Raw genomic sequence first — 17,389 nt, 5'->3', positions numbered from 1 at the left:
GTCATTTTCCACATTTTGTGTCGCTTTAGATCCGTCATTTTGAATTTGTAAATTTTTAGTTCAAATTTGTGAGGTGTTACAAGACAGCGAGAAATCGTCCGACTTGATTCTAACAAGAGTCAAATTAAAAGTTGGAATTTCTACTATCTAATAGGCTGTTATAATAATTGCTAGATACTCTTAAACAATTGTTTTATTCATTTCTGTACCAGAAATATGATTCTGGTGTAGTAGGTGCCATGCTGGTTAGTTAGTGCTTTTAGTTCTTGCAACTTAATTTAAATTCTCCTTGCTGTTTTGGGAAGTCTGTTTAGTACTTCCTCTTCAGGAAATGAAATATTTCTGTGAATATTTAATAGTGCTAAACCTTTTAATCTTTCTTCGCTAATAGCATTTCTTAAGTAGTCTCAAGTCGTCTTAGACTGGAAAATGAACGCTCGCTCATTACAATTGTTCCTGGTAAAGTAATTGCTATGCGTATGCACCGCTGGAAAAGCAGTTTAGCCACACCATATAAATGGTTCTTGAAAAGTTTTCAAGGTGCATGTATTATCATTTCAGATATAAATAAAGAAGTCACGGAATTGTTAAGTGTTTATTTTAACGTTTCTTTTTTTAAAGAGGGATGTTTGACTCCCCAGAAATACATACCTTCGTGTTTACTCTTGGGTAGTATGAAGTTAAACGGATCACCATCACTTTACTATTTTTATTTTCAGTACAACCTTTTTTCTTACTATTTCAGAAGGTAATAAATCGTTTCTGTAGAATTTAGATTGAATGATACGATTTTGTATGGCATTTGATTATATAAATATCTTTACTATGCAAGCAGTCGTGCATTTCCTATTCAGTTGGAATGTTTTCTTTTCCTCTATTAAGATGTCAGAGGAAGATTAAAAAAGATATACAAACTTTTCCCTTTATAGATAGATCTTCCATGCTTTTTACTCAGTTTTTGAAAGTTATGGAGCAAATTCTTTATTTTCCCGTAAGCAATAAGCCTTCTTTTTTACCAGATGTTCTTTAGAACGTGCTTAATGCATAAAAAGAGTATTAAGTGTATTGCATATCCTGTCGCTGAAGTGCTGTGGTATTATGAGGTACAAAGGGAATGCGATGTTGCAGCAGCACTTTTTATGCCGACGAATATTTAAATATAATACTAATACAAAAAGGTTTTAAAGTTTAAAAATGTAACGACGTCTATCGATGGGATCAATAATCACTCATGAATAAACCTAATAGCATTAAATTTATTAACAAAATAGGTGCAATTTTTCACAGCTTAGACTTCAATCCCCTTTGAATCAAATGCATTGCCTTGATTCACGTCCATATATAAACATTTTCATCCAATGAAATAGATCCTTCAAATATATAAAATTTCGAACGCTGAGGCTAAATGAATTTCATTTAATCAACTCATTTTTACGCTTTTACACTCCTCGATACGGTATGAATTAAACATCATTTCACACAGCTCGTTGACAATTTATCTGTAAGTACTTTTTAAAAATTCACGTTTCACAAATTCATCGATTTTTTCAGACTCTCGCGTATGTATCACCTTTCCCATTCCATATACATAGCAATTCTATACGATTTAATAATTTTAGACTCGATTTAGTAGAAGCGAATTACTTTTTAGCGGTTTTCCCGTTGCATATTGGGTTTCAATCGTGCCTGGCCGCAGGCCAACTTGTATAGATATCAAATGGCATCATGTACGCGAGCGCAGGTAATTTTAAGTGGTCGAGAGTAATTAATTCGCAAAAGAAAAGGTAATTAAGTGATATGCACCTGTTGGTGGTATCCATGGCCCTCTTGTTGCGAGCTTCGAACACATATTGGCGCCAACGATGCCGAAGTGTATGCCCCGCTTTAAATTATTATTCCCCCATCGCGGTTACCGATATCGTTCCACGGAAACTTTTAATCGTAATACACGAATTTTTGTACTCCAATACAAACGACGCCATTACCCCAGGATAAACGTTATGTTCCTAGCTTTATCGATACGTGTTGCTTTTATTCTCCTATTACGCTTTTGATACGAATCGAATCGAAATTGGTCTGCTAAATTATTGATAAAACAAACAAGCGGAAGTTTCGCGGTATATTAAAAAAAAAAAACCTTGAGAACTTGTAGACAGGTCGAGGCACAACAATTTTATATTTTAATCGACGTGTTAATTTTTATTCTCGCTCACATTGTCGCGATCGATTTGCATTTTGTGAATATGGAGAACAGTGGTACTTATTATTCTAGCATGGATCGTACAACGTACCGAGTAACTTTTTTATTTTATATATTTACTCGTCGACATATCTGAATTTATTTATTATTTTAACCCCTTTTGTTCGATTTTTATTACAGGATTATTTTTATAATTTTTATTTGATTTTCTTTTCCATTCCGTAAAATGCAAATTAGTAAACAATCACAGTGTTTCAATTATATTATATTTATAGCACATAGTGTTATGTACTCTTACATTTTATCTGTATGATTTTTTTTCTCAACTTTAAAACGCGAACTAATTTTCTGCTTGTTCCTGCTGATCTGTTCCTGACTGTGCAAGCATTTTTTTTTTTTTTTTATCGAACGCATGCGTATTTAATGTACACACAGTAGCCGTTGAAGAGTTCACCAAGAGGAAGAAATCAATGCGAGCCGAATGAAACTTCAACGCCTGGGAGTATTTTATACACTTACGGAATTACACTTTCCGGGAATCGTAACGCTGTTTCACGTTCCCTAGGGCCAGGACGATTGGGTCAGTCATCGGGCTAGGACGATTGGGTCAGTCATCGGGCCAGCCTCTCGCTGCTGAGGGCGCGCTACTTGGGCGCTGTGATTGGTCGGTGGCTTTTCGTTAATAATTCAAAAACGAAGCGCCATCCGACATTTTTGCAAAGGAAATTGTGGCTCAGAATCATCTCAGCTACCCCCTATTTCCGGTTCTCACACTAATTCTGGGGTATCCTTTATACACCTAGTCAGAATGATAAATTCATGTACCAACGATAGAAGGTTTCGACTGTTTCAATGAGGGAGCCTTTCCATTTCTGAATTAGCGTTAGCAGAGTACTTCGTCGCACGATGGAATAAATACTTTCGATTATCGTCCTGCGGCAGTTCGGATTACACGCTCGCCTGTGCGAATGAACGCTGGCTGCTTGTATACTACGCGCTATGGCACCTTGGCGAAGCCATTCTCGTGTGTCGCAGTTAACCTTAGGCCAGTTACTCGCTCACCATAGATTCCTGCGCATTGTCTGGCATTTATTAGTACAGGTCATTGCTTTAAGTCTCTCCTGGTTCGTTAGAAGATCGCTAGCTCGTTTGCGAGTAGACACAAGGCACACGGAAGCACGAATCGACGACACGTCAACCGCATTCGCTCGAGCCTGGGTTATATATACCGTCGCTTCGTGACCTTTTCATTAGAACCGTATTAAAAAAAGATCATTGACGGAGCTCCTCGGATCTATACCCCAGGGATGGGCGAAAGTCTCATCTATATGAAAAGTTTCGAATAAGGTATTCAAGATGAACACGTTTAGATTCGTTATTTGTTCGTTTCAAATTAAAGATTGGATCCAACGATCGAATTGTGTTTCACGTTTGGAAAATTACGGTTAATTCGTGTAACTTTTGGACGGAATAAAATGTGTTAGGTGTAGAAATGAATTCTGTATTTTCCTAAAGTAATCTTTATTATTTATTTGTAAAAAAACTCGTACAATTTTAAATCTTCCCTCAATTGTAAGAGGGTAGGTACAAACCCTCATTCAACTAAGTAAAATCTTCATGATTTTCCGTGTTACATAATTCATAGGAATTATATAAGAAAGACATGTTCCCGGTGTAAAGATTTTGCAAATAATTCTAGGTAAAGAAACTTCTTTTCGACGTTTAACTTATTTTTTATTTTCTTACTTAACGGCTTTACTCGCCAAGTTGAAAAATGAAATAAAATGAAGGCGTAAGAAGTTGTACTATATTGTAGCAAGGTAAAAGGGCAAGGTGAAAGGTTCAGCGAATGAGGCTGCTTTACAACCTAACCCAATTTACCATGACGCATAACTTATAGTCTAACTGAAACACGAAGCAGATGAAAAATGATGTCAATGCTAAAGTGTTTTAACAAAGTCCATAATAAGTGATAACGTTGTCTCGTTCACGCTATTTTCCAGCTAAATTGAAACTTTCGAAAAATCACGTTTCACTTACAAATATTATTATAGTAAGTCTTAATTAAACATATTTTACCATAATGAGAAAAAATAAAAAACAAAAAAATTTTAACCTCGTATATGTTAGTATATTACGTTATACAGCTCACTGATATATGCATCAGTCAAAAGAATACTGATTTTTAATATACATATATTATTCACTGTATGGACCACTCTTCCAGAAGCTTCATTTTTCCAAATGCTACAATAAACCATGACAAACTCTCAACGAGAAAATCATTTTTAATTGACTGATAATTTTTTAATAAATCATGTACAAAATCCTCCAAAATACCAAGGAATATTCTACATTACCAGCCATTTCTCGTTTCTCTCCTTATCAAGGGACCCTCTAATCGTCTCCCAGCCCCAGGTCTTAAAGACCTTTAATCCGACCCTGCTGGCTACACTTGCGTCGATATAGTAATTCACGCATACTTGGACTGTTTGACCTAGAGGCCTCTTTGAATCTTATTAAGTCTAATTGGACCGTCTGCAGTTCGATAAAACGTGTTGAAACAGCGGCGTTGTTATGTCGGGATACGCGCGCATTACGTCGTGCTGCTACTTCGTGTCAAATTTCGTGTCCTGGCCGTCAGGAAGTCAACTCTGGTTAATTTTTTCGCGATAACAGTTCATTATTCATGCACGGTATTATATTTGACCCAGTGAAATATTGACTATGTTCCTAGCGGAGTTAAACGGTACGCACTGGCACTGGCCCGTGATGTTGCACTTTCATGCTTTCATGATCCGTTAAATCCAATAATATTTTTCATTCTTGCCATCGAGAACGAAAGTGTTTCTTTAATCTTTTTTCCATTATTTTGTCTTCAATACGCGAGTCCACCTGTTATATAATTTTCCTTTTATTTATTGGCACGCTTAAATATTTTCTATACCATTCTTTTATTGCTGTTATATCTATCATGTATTATACTAACTATAGAGCTACCTCTAGAATGTCCAAAATTTGATTGAAAATTCGGTGGAATAATGTAACTGTATTGTTGGAATTGTATTGCCTTTTCGAGGCAATGAACAATCCATTCCTCTATTTGTGTATTTTAATGCTATCCATCAACAATCGTAATCTGTATTTAGATTATCGTATTTCTGTGAAACTACTATTGTTTGGACCATAATCGTCGTGAAAATAGGACAATGGCAACGGCTTTGGAGTTCGAAAATATTGGCTGTGCATGTTTATCGCTCTTCGTATCCAGTTTTTCGAGCCGAGTTTGTTCTCAACAGGTAGAGTCGAGAGGTCCAAGAATTTACCATAAGTCTGCGCCGAGCGTGCGAAATATGAGGTTAGTCACCTCGAGAATATGAAAGTCAAAATACTTGTTCAGATTGTGTTTGAGCGGGGAAAGAATTTTTATTAGGAACGCCTTATTTTATCTGTTGAATGGAAATCGATTGTCGAAGATTTACACCTTATTCACGAAAATAATCCTCATTGATTTGTTACTTCGTACAACTGAGATAAAAAATAGAATACAGTAATTAAACCTTGATAAAAATGTAGTTAAAGAATGAAAAGTAAGAATTAAACTAAAGGATTTTATTTTGTTTACTTTTAACTATGTTGTTCTAAGGTCAGTTAACCAATTTCAAATTTTATAAGCACCATTAAAACATATTACTGGCCGCATGGGTAACGTTATTGTCTGTGATAGAAGGTAACAAAATTTTACGAAACCTGTCGCCAAACGATTGCTTCCTTTATGCCCGTGTCGCGATTTGATGTCTCTTTAATGATAGCTCCAACATCAATACATCACCTGTGACAGCTGCCTCGTAGCTCCTGGAACAATATGTACCTACCGACAATGTGCGCAAAGCTTGTTAAGCAGAGTATCAAAACTTTGTAAAACAGGAGACCTTTGTAATTCGGGAGACAATGCGAGGAAAATAACATAACGCATTTATTTTCAATTATTAATTGAATAAGCTTGTTATTATTTTAATTATTAAGTACTATTTTCATTGTACCGTAATTACGTACAAATATGAATACCGTATAGAACCCATGCATCTTATTTTTGCTAGCTTCACACACGTTCTTTACAACGACTGAATTTGTTCAAAATATTCGAAAAGGTTAACACGTAACAAAAATGTTTGATTCGCAACAAAGAGTCCCGAAACACGCTCACTTATATTAAATTTAATTGTTATTCAGTACAAACACTGATACAACAACAAATATGAATTTTGCCAAGCGTGCAATTATTCCAATGACAATCGCACATATTCGCTAAGTCTGCTTCGCCATGTTCAGACGCAGTTATCGAATTTCTTCGATTGGACGTGGTCTCAAGAAATTACATCCAAGTAGAACGCAACAACAGTTGTTATATCCAGTCTAGTTTCAGATGTCCGCTGGAACGAGCGATTCCGCCAACGTTCGTTAAGACGCGGATAAGTAATTACATCCGAGCTCACGGTGAGCGCGCAATAATGATAATTTTCACTTCGCTGAATCGATTGGTTCGTTAGCGTGGCTCCATTTTCTATCGAGACGAGAGCATTCGGTCAAGCGCGTTTTATATGTCGTTACCGATGCTTTCCCCCGGAAGAAATTCAATTCCCTTCTCCTGTTCGAATACCTCGATCGGCGTATGCGCGATTTTCTCGCTGGTGTCGGCGTGTACGTGTGTGTAGGTACTATCTGTCTACGCGTTCGTCGAATGCATATATGGAAGCCGTTTCAAGGCAGGCTCATTGTCGGTGAAGTGTCACACGTGAATTGCGGCGAATTGATTTATTCAGATAGTGGCTGTTCAATAGAAAATCGTGGAAATCGAATTCACGAGCTCCAGCATCAATTTCCGCGTATATGTCTTCGGCTTCGAGAATGCATTTAAATGCGACCGGCTATTTTTAAACCGCTGCTACGATCGGGCGTCGACGTAAACTCAAAAATCTTATTCGCCGTCGAATGGTTCGCGCTCGCATCGCTCGTGACCCGTAGATCCGATCTGGGGAAACTAACTGGTCAACTCTGGCGACTGAAACTAGTTATTTTCATGATGATTTCATCTCCCGACCTTATTTCCCTTTGGTAATAGTTGCGAAATGGAGGAGAATGGGCGTGGTACGCGATGGAAACGCAACAGAGTGGAATTAACGAAGATAGAAATATAAATTCTTGGGAGTTTCTGATTGAGAATTCGAGATAGGTGTCATCCAAAGGCTTAGGGTGATGCGTTGGCATCAAGTTGCGTTTACTATTTTTGGAGGTGTGTGAGAATTGAATTTTTTCACGATATTTAGTATATTGCAAAAGGTCGTGCGATAAACATGTCAACCATGAGTGTCGGACATTTAAGAGTCGTTTAATTCATGTAAGAGATCATAGGTTCTTATTTATGACGGAGAAATGGCATTGGATTGCCAATACGATGTGCTGTAATACCCTTTCAGTGTTCTTAATGTGCTTTTTGTACCACTATGACCAGAAGATTGACCCAAATTCTAGAAAAGATTCAACTAACGATATATGCAGTAGTCTGAATGTATTTAATGGTTTAATGCTATCTTCTTGCTTGTCGTTGAATTTCATATTTTGCTGTGCATCTTATTTCGTTCCATTCTATTTCATCTCGTTTCATTTTATTTCAATTATTTTCTTCTCTACTATTCCTTTACTTCCCCTTCTTTTCTTCACTCAGTACCAAATTTCTCAACGCAGCCAAACTATTATAGTAATTACCATCCTGTCAGAATAACCGAAACATCATCAACCCTATCGAAAATAATGGAAAGATCGAAACGCAATTAACGACGAGTCTCAAAGGGTGAAGTAAGCCTGAGATACTTATGTAAACGCAATCACCGACTCGCCATCGTTCGATTTCTCCGTGGGGCGAAACGAAATTAACCATCAACCCGTTTGCGTTAAGACAAATAAGCGAAATAACCCACTTTCGTTTTAATTATTCCGAAAGTCCAGCTGCGCGTTTACGCGCGTATGCTTTTAATCGAGCCGATGCGGTTTAATTCCATTTATGGACGTGCTCGTGCTCACGCAGATACGTTTCCAGTTGATTCAGCGAAATAAAGCGATCCCACTACTGTTAACACATTGCTGACGCTATAGGTGCTATGAAATGGATCGAGTCACCTCTCATTTTCGGAAGATAAGTTGGCTATTCAAAGCCGTGTAAATATTTGATTGAAAATTGCTAAAATTGTGTGTAAAAATAACCGGATCATGAATAGTTTATCTGCGAAATTATTTTGTTGTTGTATTCGTGTTTTATGTCAACAATGTGTCAACCCTTCAATAGTTAGGTTTCAAACAAATATTATAAAAAACTTAGCCGTGACAATTACAAAATTTAAGAGAAAGTAATGTCATCGAAATAAAAAATATCATTAGATTTAATTACATATATCAAATCACTACGACATACAACTATACTTAATATCGTGGTAGTAGAAATATAAATAATTGCGTGACTATAAAAAAAAAAGTATAAAGTACATACACGGATCAAATCGACCGAGTTGGTAGTTTTAGTGTTATCATTGAGTTAATGACAGTAATACGAATGAGTTCTGAACTAGTAAACGCATTCAACAAGTTAAGACCTGTGATTTTCATCCGCAACCATATAGTAACTCACCCACAACTGTGTATCGACACCTTTCGCAAGTGGCTCATGAAAATTTGAGTTGCCTATGGAACAACGTGTGTACCACGACAGCTTAAAAATCTCCAAAACTCTAAAGACATTGGTGGTTGATTGCGCCCCGAGATACAAGGATCCCTACTCACCCCTAGTCAATGATACATCGTCGTTCGATACTAAACGGGTTAACAGTATTCGTTGCTGGCGTTCCCGTAAGCAAACTGACGAAATGAATCCGCGGATCGCTGATTTCTGGTTTCTCTGTTGCAGTGAAGAAGGCGCGGTTCGTCTGCGAGGAAGGTTTGTATGCGAGAGGACAGGACGAGGCGAACGGATCGATCGGGATCCTGGAACGAGGAGCGAACGAGCTGGCGTCTGGCTGTTCCTGGCTGATTCTCAAAGCTTACACGAGCGCAGATGGGAGCGCAGAACTCGCGTGCAAACTGTGAGCGATCCGTTTCGTCGTTCGATTGTTCCCAAAATTGGAATCGAACCGATACTTTCATAAAACCAACGGGAGTAGAGGGGGCCCTTACTCACGCTCCAGTTCTGAAGTCCGCGCAAAATTTGTTGCACTCCGTTTGGAACGGTTCCAAGTTAAAGGCAACCTGACTCCTCAACCGGAATATCGCGATGTTCTGTTCATGCCGAAATAATTTTTCCGCGGCAGGCAAGATCCCCGCGACAACGCGACTCTACCGATGCCAGCTTCGAGAGAGGTTCAGCCTTAGTTGGAAACACGCAAATAACACGGGTTGAAACTGTAGGAAATATGAAAGTATAGATTAGTTTAGATAAGAAAATTCAAAGTCAGTAGAAATTTTGGTGCAGTAGCAGTGAGCTTGGAGCACGAAAGCTAGTGAAAGGAAAGGGAAAGGACTGGAAAATTAATTGATTATAGATCACTGATCAGAGCAGACGTATCGAAGGCTTAGCTTGGTTTTAAAACGCGCAAATAATATTGGTGAAAAAATATAGGTAACTGGAAAATGTGAAGAAAACTTTTCATTTACAAACTATTACATCGCGATTTTTCAATTTTATAAAATTCTATTTCGCTGGATAAAAAAAAAAAAACCCCCGTGAATATTCAAGGAGTCTGAGGTTAACGTTGATGTATATCTTAACGCGTTCATCGTATGCGGCACACGCGATTCGTCGAGAGCGTTTAAGTTTAAACGCTTGGCTCCGAATGCTCGCCTATTTATTATTCCAAGTTTTAAATTGTCCTATTTTGCATTCAACAATTTCTCACTTTCATGCGATGCGGTATCTCGTTCGAGGGGCTTATGTCGACCGGAAGCACAGCCTGTTCTTTGGCCTTTTTATATTTCAACGCGAAACAATCCGTCGAGCACGGGACTAAAATTAACCGTTCGTTATTTGTGTAGAGCCACGGTTTCTAGCGTTGCATTATTTAGCGCGATATAACTTCCACGTGTGGCGCGGTCTTTCATATAGAATGTTTAACGCTTAAACTTTCCAGATCGCGGTAATTTCCTGTTACGTCTCTCTACGGTTTGTGCCACGCGTTGTTTCACGGATCTGTCCCGTTGTTCCAATGGATAAAGGCCTTGAGACTTTCAGTGACTTTGCATTCATATTGCGCATCTTTTTGTGTCCCGCGAACGCTGCGCAGGCACGTGTGCCACCCTCACTGGCTGCAGCCACGGGAATCATTATTTTCCGTGAACGTCACGCGTGGAGAACGACTACAGGACTCAACGTTTACATTGCTCGCGTTCTACCATTGTACGCGCCGTCACCGTTTAAAGAGACGCAAATTCTCGTCGCATGTTTCGGGACTCGTTGCTCCAGGTTGGACTAATGTTCCTTGTCACAATTTCGTTGGTATCGTTTCATGAGTCGCGCGTCTCAGAATTCAGTGCTTTCTCGTTTAAGCTAATTAAATTTTAGCGAAAACATGGATATTATTTTCGTAGAGTTTAGAAATTTACTTTCTTTATTTTATGGGTAGTTCCAAGGGGTTGAAACATTCACATAGTTCATTTCGATTTGAAATGTATTCGACTCTTAGCTTCCATCCACGTTATTCACATTTTAGGTACAGCTAGTTTTTGTTGTGTTAAATAAATTTGTATGATTACAGTAAATGATCTATTTATAAGGTTTAGACTATTAAAATATAAAAGTATTTTTAAGAAGCAGTGGTAAGCACAAAAATATTTGTTCCAGTCCGTCAGTGATGAAAACTTAGCAAATAGAATTTTTTCATTCATTTATCGCGACTCTTTCCATAGTAGACTCTCGTTACGGTGCACTAGTGTTCAGCGGCACACCTGTTGGAAAGCAGAATAGAATACAAACTAGTCGAGTCCGCATGATTCAGTAACAACGATTCATACATCGTAGAACCACGTGTCCACTTCAGAGTGTCACGAGGGTGTCTGATATCTTCAGATTTCCTGAGACTCGATAGGCTTACGCGGTTCCCTAAATCTAATTGGTTATGGGGATATCAGAGTACCTGGATGAAGGGAGGGTGACGTATCCCCAGAACCCTGGCACCCTCCGTTCTCATGCAATCCTTAATATCCTTCAGGCTTTCTTGACCCCCGAAAGTCGATACGAGGGTCCAAAATTACTGGATACGTGATATTGTATTTTAAGGTTTCCAAGGTCACCTGTATCATATTTCGCGAGTTCCGTGTCACCTGCTTGAAATTTAAAGAAGTTGGAATTATTACTATGGCCACGTGAGACTCCGAGGTTGCTTAATTCAGCCGTATTCGAGAGAGGTCTATATCGAGTCGTATGTGTCCTGAAATATTTGTATCGGGTATCGCAGAGCTGAGAGTCATCCGTATTGGGTCATACGTGCACTGAAACGTTATGTTAAGGCTCAGATGTCGGAGTAAGATGTCACAGTTATCATTATTAGATAGTGAAATTCCGAGATCGTTCGTATTGGCATCTACGTACTCTACTTTGTTCCTATTAGGACTCGTATATTTAAAAATCATTTATATTGGTCCCTAAGTAGTGTGGAACATTTATAGTTCGTTGACCTGTATGTAATGTTTATCGAATCTCACGTGCTATAACATTTTTATTTTGGTACCCGTAGACTTAACAGTAGAAACGTAGATTTAAAAGCCACTTACATTAGGTCTAACGTTCTCTATGTCTTCTAAATTTTTCTTATCGTTTTCTTACCTATAATTCCACAATTATGATCTCTAATGGATCCTACGTTCCACATATCGTTCGTTTCACGCTTAATAGAAACAGGTGTCGCTCGTACAATGAACTGTCAATTGTACGAACCGGAATTTCTGTATTAGATCTAATCAGTTCGATAACGCTAATATTGGGTTCCACGAAATTGGAGCGATCGATATCAAATGCCACTAATCCAAGGTCATTGCTCTATTGTACTCCGTTTGACCAATTCCAAAAAGTACCTTGAGCTTCTTTAACGTACCTATTAGTTTTATTGTTTTGTTTATCTTACGTGTCGTTTATTGGAAATTATCAGAATTTTCTTACTATCGAAACATTCAAACACGTATGTCGTTTATTATATGTGTTTATTCCAGCGACACAGACAGATTCAAAAGGTTTCGGTTAGAAGAAAATTGAAGAAATTTTTCCATGCTTGCTAGACTGAATTATAAGAGTTTACGGACGCGTGAATGAGAAATTGTTCGAGGAATCGCGAGGACAGGCAATATATCATGCGAGTCAGACCGAAGCGTTCTTTATTCGCGACAATGTGCCAGATGGAAATGCAGCATGATTTCAGGCGGAATAAGGCTGTAACAAGTGTTTCATTTGTACGATTAAACGATAGTCTTCCTAACCGCCCATTAACTCGCCTACGGGCTGCTGGCATTCTGTAGGTATTCGTCGATAATGCAAATTGTCTCGCTTCGTGAACCAATTGGGGGATTTCTCCGATACCAGAGTTGGATCTCTTGAAATATTAATAAATTCACATTTAACTCTTTGAGGTACACGATTTAAAAGAAAGACGAAACTCAAGCTGCACAGGATACAATCCCATCAATTATTCAGTATCAGAATTTCTATGTAAAGTGAAATAACATGTTTTTTTTTTTATTATGAAGCTAATCAGCCACTTGTTATAGATTTTTAAGAAGAAAAGAATTTTTACATCACACGATTCGCTAACTTTGATCACAACAGTGTCAACAATCTAGTGATACGTTTCTGCTTCCATACATTTCTAAAATTAAAAACAAAAACGACATTATTTATTATAGGTACTTCTATTATTATCTGAGAATACTCATATTTGAAAACTATTTCTTCCCCAATGATAGAAGTTCGCATACCATTTTACTGTGATCTAGAAATCGAAGGGGAACAATTCAGGCGTGTGATGATCGTCTTCGTTCATTATCCACCTGTGTGTCGTTTGTCCATCGACCCGTTGGTCGTTTCTTCGGTACGAGCAACGTTTTCTACGACGTCCATTTGTCAAGACAATTTCGTTGCACACCAAGCAGAATGTCGAGGGTGACGACTCGGTGTTCGAAATACGCTGCGTCGTCCACCTTTTTTCCGAATTATCGAGAGCTTGTAGCCAGAATAATACTATACGCGTGCATGGACATCGTAGGTGGAAGCTTACAAGGCTTTACGGTTCGCCTGCGCCGTTTCCTAGGCACACAAACGGGGAAGACAGTCCGTATCCTTGGTAAATTGAGAAACGATCGCTGGTTCCTCGGGAAATGTTACGTTCGTGTGTGTGTGTATGTGTTACCCGTCTCTTATCGATTCGACGACGTCGGCTTATAAATGTTTCCCGTCGACGTAGGTTGTTAGACAGGTCAAGCTCTGAGAGGTTATCGGAAAATACACTCCCGGACGCCAGTGGTTCGTTTCTGTATAATTATACGCAGAAGGAGGCTTCAAAATGCTCGATGCTTCCATAAATAACATTTAATTGTCCGTGGAACAACGCTATGCGATAATCCGTTTTTACTCGGAACAGTTGCGAGCTCATTCCCGTGGATTTCTGTTTCTAATGCGTCATTAATTTTTGTTTATTTTTCTATTATGTATCGGGCTCTCCAAAAAGTTTCTTTCGCGACTTGCATTCAGCAAGTTTTTCTGTTTTCACTTAATTAATATTTGACTTTTAAAATGAACAAAAAACGTCACTATTTGTTACAAGTACTTTTAATTTTGATACATGTGTAAGGGATGTATTCATGTTATTTGTTTTCACCCACCAAAAATCGACATGAATTTTTCAGACAACTCAATAACATAAAACATAAATTACTTACTAGTGAAACAAAAGAAATTTTGGGACAACCTAGTAGTTGTAGTTGCATACATTGGACTCCATTCAATTTTTCATAACCAATGTGATTGTAACCATTGTTCGAAAATAATTTGTTTCGGTCTTTAGATAATTTATCATTCGATTAATTTAAATTTCGTCCCGATAACTCGCCAAGATCCTCGCGCTCGACCGTGGCTACGGTATTTGTCAACATCGAAGTTTCCATTTTCATGGGACAGGTTCCTTTTACGATCGGACGCGTACCGCCATATATACCTCTGCGCGATCCATCGATGTCGAACAGCCGTCGCGATCGCCCGCGTGCGAGCGAAACGATCGCCAGGAATCGCTGGCGCCAGTTCGTACGACTGTAACCCGACTCACGAACGATCGACGACGATTTTCAGCGGAACAGTTCAACTCCTACGTAACGCTGAAGCTGCAGAACGTGAAGTCAACGACAGTCGCTGTGAAAGGGGCCAATCCATGCTGGGAGCAAGATTTTCTCTTGTGAGTACACGCAAGTTCGATCATGGGATGGCTCGAAGAGATCGTTTGACGTTAGAATTGAATCTGTTATTCCAGAAACGACGTATGCAAAGTTCTCCGTGGTTCCGAGCTGGAACCAGAATGCACGTGTGATAGGAATTCGATTAACCGAGAAGTTAGTATAATGCGAAAACTTTCAATTGGGGATATCGGTTTCCTGCGGATTTTTCGAATTTATGGATCGAGATTGTATTTGAAATTTTATTTTTTACGAGAACTGAAAAGCGTTGAATCGTTTCTGACATAACAGACCGAATTATTGGGGATTCAAGATTCCATGAAATGGATCGTTAAGAAATTCTTGAGCTCTCGTAATCAGCACATGGTTTGATCATTATTGATAGTTTTGGTACAAGAACTTTCCTAAGCCACATAAACCTTTTTATATAAATGTAAAGCATACTGAGGTAACAAACAAACATTTCTCTCTCTTATAATCTTATAATATAACATTTATTCTAATATCTAAAAATCTTCAGTAATTAAATTTTAAGTTCCAATCGTTACCTTTTAAGTTTTTATACCTATGTAAATATCACCTTATCAAAAGGTGACATTTTGTTTGTTTAAATTCTTACTGGATTCCAATATATAATATACTTTCCATGGACGAATATACACATTTTTCGCTGTCAAAGGTTTATGGGTATCGTATAAAAGCACGCAACAAACGTATTCATCTTTCAACCTGTGCACATATCCAGTACTCACCGAAACCAGTCAATAATTTTTGTCCCGCTGCGCTGCATCTAAATTCTCGCTCCGCGACGGGGGGCCGCAACAAACTTTCCAGAGTTCTCCACGAATTTTTCCATACGAGCAACCAATAAAAAAATGGAGAACTTGGTTTGCTGAATCGAGATTGAGCTAGAGATAGAGGGAGATGGCGGGGTTAGGCGGTGAATGCATTTCAATTTCGAATTTTAAATTTCGAATTGGAAGTTTCACGATCCACGGTACATCCTCGATTCCACGGTTCGCGAAAACTTTCAATCCAACTGGGTAATACCCGATGGCCGATGCTGAATAAAACTGATAAGGGCCGACAGAAATTGTCGCGGTCGGAGCGTGCGCGTTATCTAGCCGCGTTCGTTACCGAGTTTGCGTCAAGGCTCGCGGACCTCCGGAGTTTCGCGATCGACTATCGAACCCCCTTAAGAGGTAATCCGATCCATGGCTGATGTATAAATAGGTGCTTAGCCAGCACAATGGGATAGCGCGTACACGATAGCGCGATTAGCTAATCGCGAGTTATGTTTCACATTTTAATCCTTTTTCCTCGCCTCGTGATATTTTCCCTCTTCGTCGACTATCGATTTCTCGGCCCTTCCGGTCGACGAAGAGGACTCGTTTTCTTTTTTACACGTCGTGGTATAATTACATGCTTGATACACGCGGAGATATCTTGGGGATGCTGAGAAATCGGTTTAACTATCGATACCTGTCCAGAATACCGTGTAAATCAAAGTCAAGAGCTTTTTCGATCACTTTTGTTATTTAATTGAATCATTTATTTTATCGTGGAAAGATTCCATTAAACTCCAACTTAGAAGCAATTGCAATTTCGATCTCGTCTCCCGAAAGAATTTAATTTTTAATAATATGTAATATAAATTGTAATTTAAAACTGCAGCGCAAATTCTTGCTATCTCCAGAAAAATATTCCGTACTCTTCATGGTTGACACTAACTGAGGCCTCCAGGTCTTGTCCGAAGAACACGCTTTACATCCAGAACGATTAATTCGCTAAGAAGAAATATCGGAGTCATGGAAATCTCATATCGATAATGTACACCCAACACTTTCTTTTATTTGCTTCGGTTGACGAACGGCTGAAAGCAGATACTCGATTCCCTAGCATATTTCCAGCATCTCGTTTCTCGTCAGAGGATGATTCATTTTATTTCGGGGCTGCATTTTTAATTACACTCGAGCGTTTTCTTTATCGGAGGAAGAATACGACCGCGTCAAGTGCTCGAGACGGAGAACACGCTATTGATCGAGCGTCGAAAATATATAAGGAGGACAATCGCGAGTCGCGGTAGCAGAAAATGGGAGAATTTTGGATCTTAGCTCTCGGAAATATCCCTACTGGCGCCGCTAAATCCTTAGTTGCCAAGTTGCGAACCTTTAACCTACTTTTCCTTTGACGCGCGACTCTAAGTGTGCACGGGCCGCTTTTAAATCGTATTTATTTAACCTGTGACGAAGTAGCTGCCTAAAAATAAGAATCCCGAGGATGTACCGATCAATTTCACCGTATTTACAGCGCTAGCGTCGGTTATGGAAGTACTAAGACATGTGCTGTCAGAATTCGCAACCTAAATTCTGGACTCGGAGATTTTTCAAAAATTTAATGACGTCGGTGCTCCATTTGCAGAATTCGCCGTACAAAATTTATGAATTTTTAATACACCACTTCTGCGATACGAAGCAAAGCTGAGTTAGATATTTAAGCAAGATTAATGTGTACATGTCCATACTTACAGAATTTGCTCAAATGCTTATTCACATCCACGTCCTACATAAACATGTCACCAATGTTTCATGATTTTCTAAATTATTTTATAATTTTGAAAGTTGTTATACATAAGCGGTACATATTATTTAACACGCTATGATTTTATTTATAATAATTTCATGTTCAATTGCTTATTAAAATCCTTAATGGCGA

General features: G+C 38.6%; 1 protein-coding gene across 1 annotated transcript in view; it reads left to right on the top strand.

The window, feature by feature from the left end:
• Nucleotides 1-17,389, top strand: part of LOC128875021 (uncharacterized) — a 114,672-nt gene that overhangs the window by 26,146 nt on the left and 71,137 nt on the right. Inside the window, exons 2-3 of the mRNA XM_054120304.1 lie at nt 9,159-9,188; nt 14,574-14,676. Coding sequence (XP_053976279.1) covers nt 9,159-9,188; nt 14,574-14,676 — 133 coding nt within the window. The remainder of the gene's footprint in view (nt 1-9,158; nt 9,189-14,573; nt 14,677-17,389) is intronic.

The sequence above is a fragment of the Hylaeus volcanicus genome, chromosome 4 (assembly GCF_026283585.1).
Source record: "Hylaeus volcanicus isolate JK05 chromosome 4, UHH_iyHylVolc1.0_haploid, whole genome shotgun sequence".
NCBI lineage: Eukaryota > Metazoa > Arthropoda > Insecta > Hymenoptera > Colletidae > Hylaeus > Hylaeus volcanicus.
Note: the sequence above shows the minus strand (reverse complement) of the source record. Positions and strands in the feature narration are given on the sequence as shown.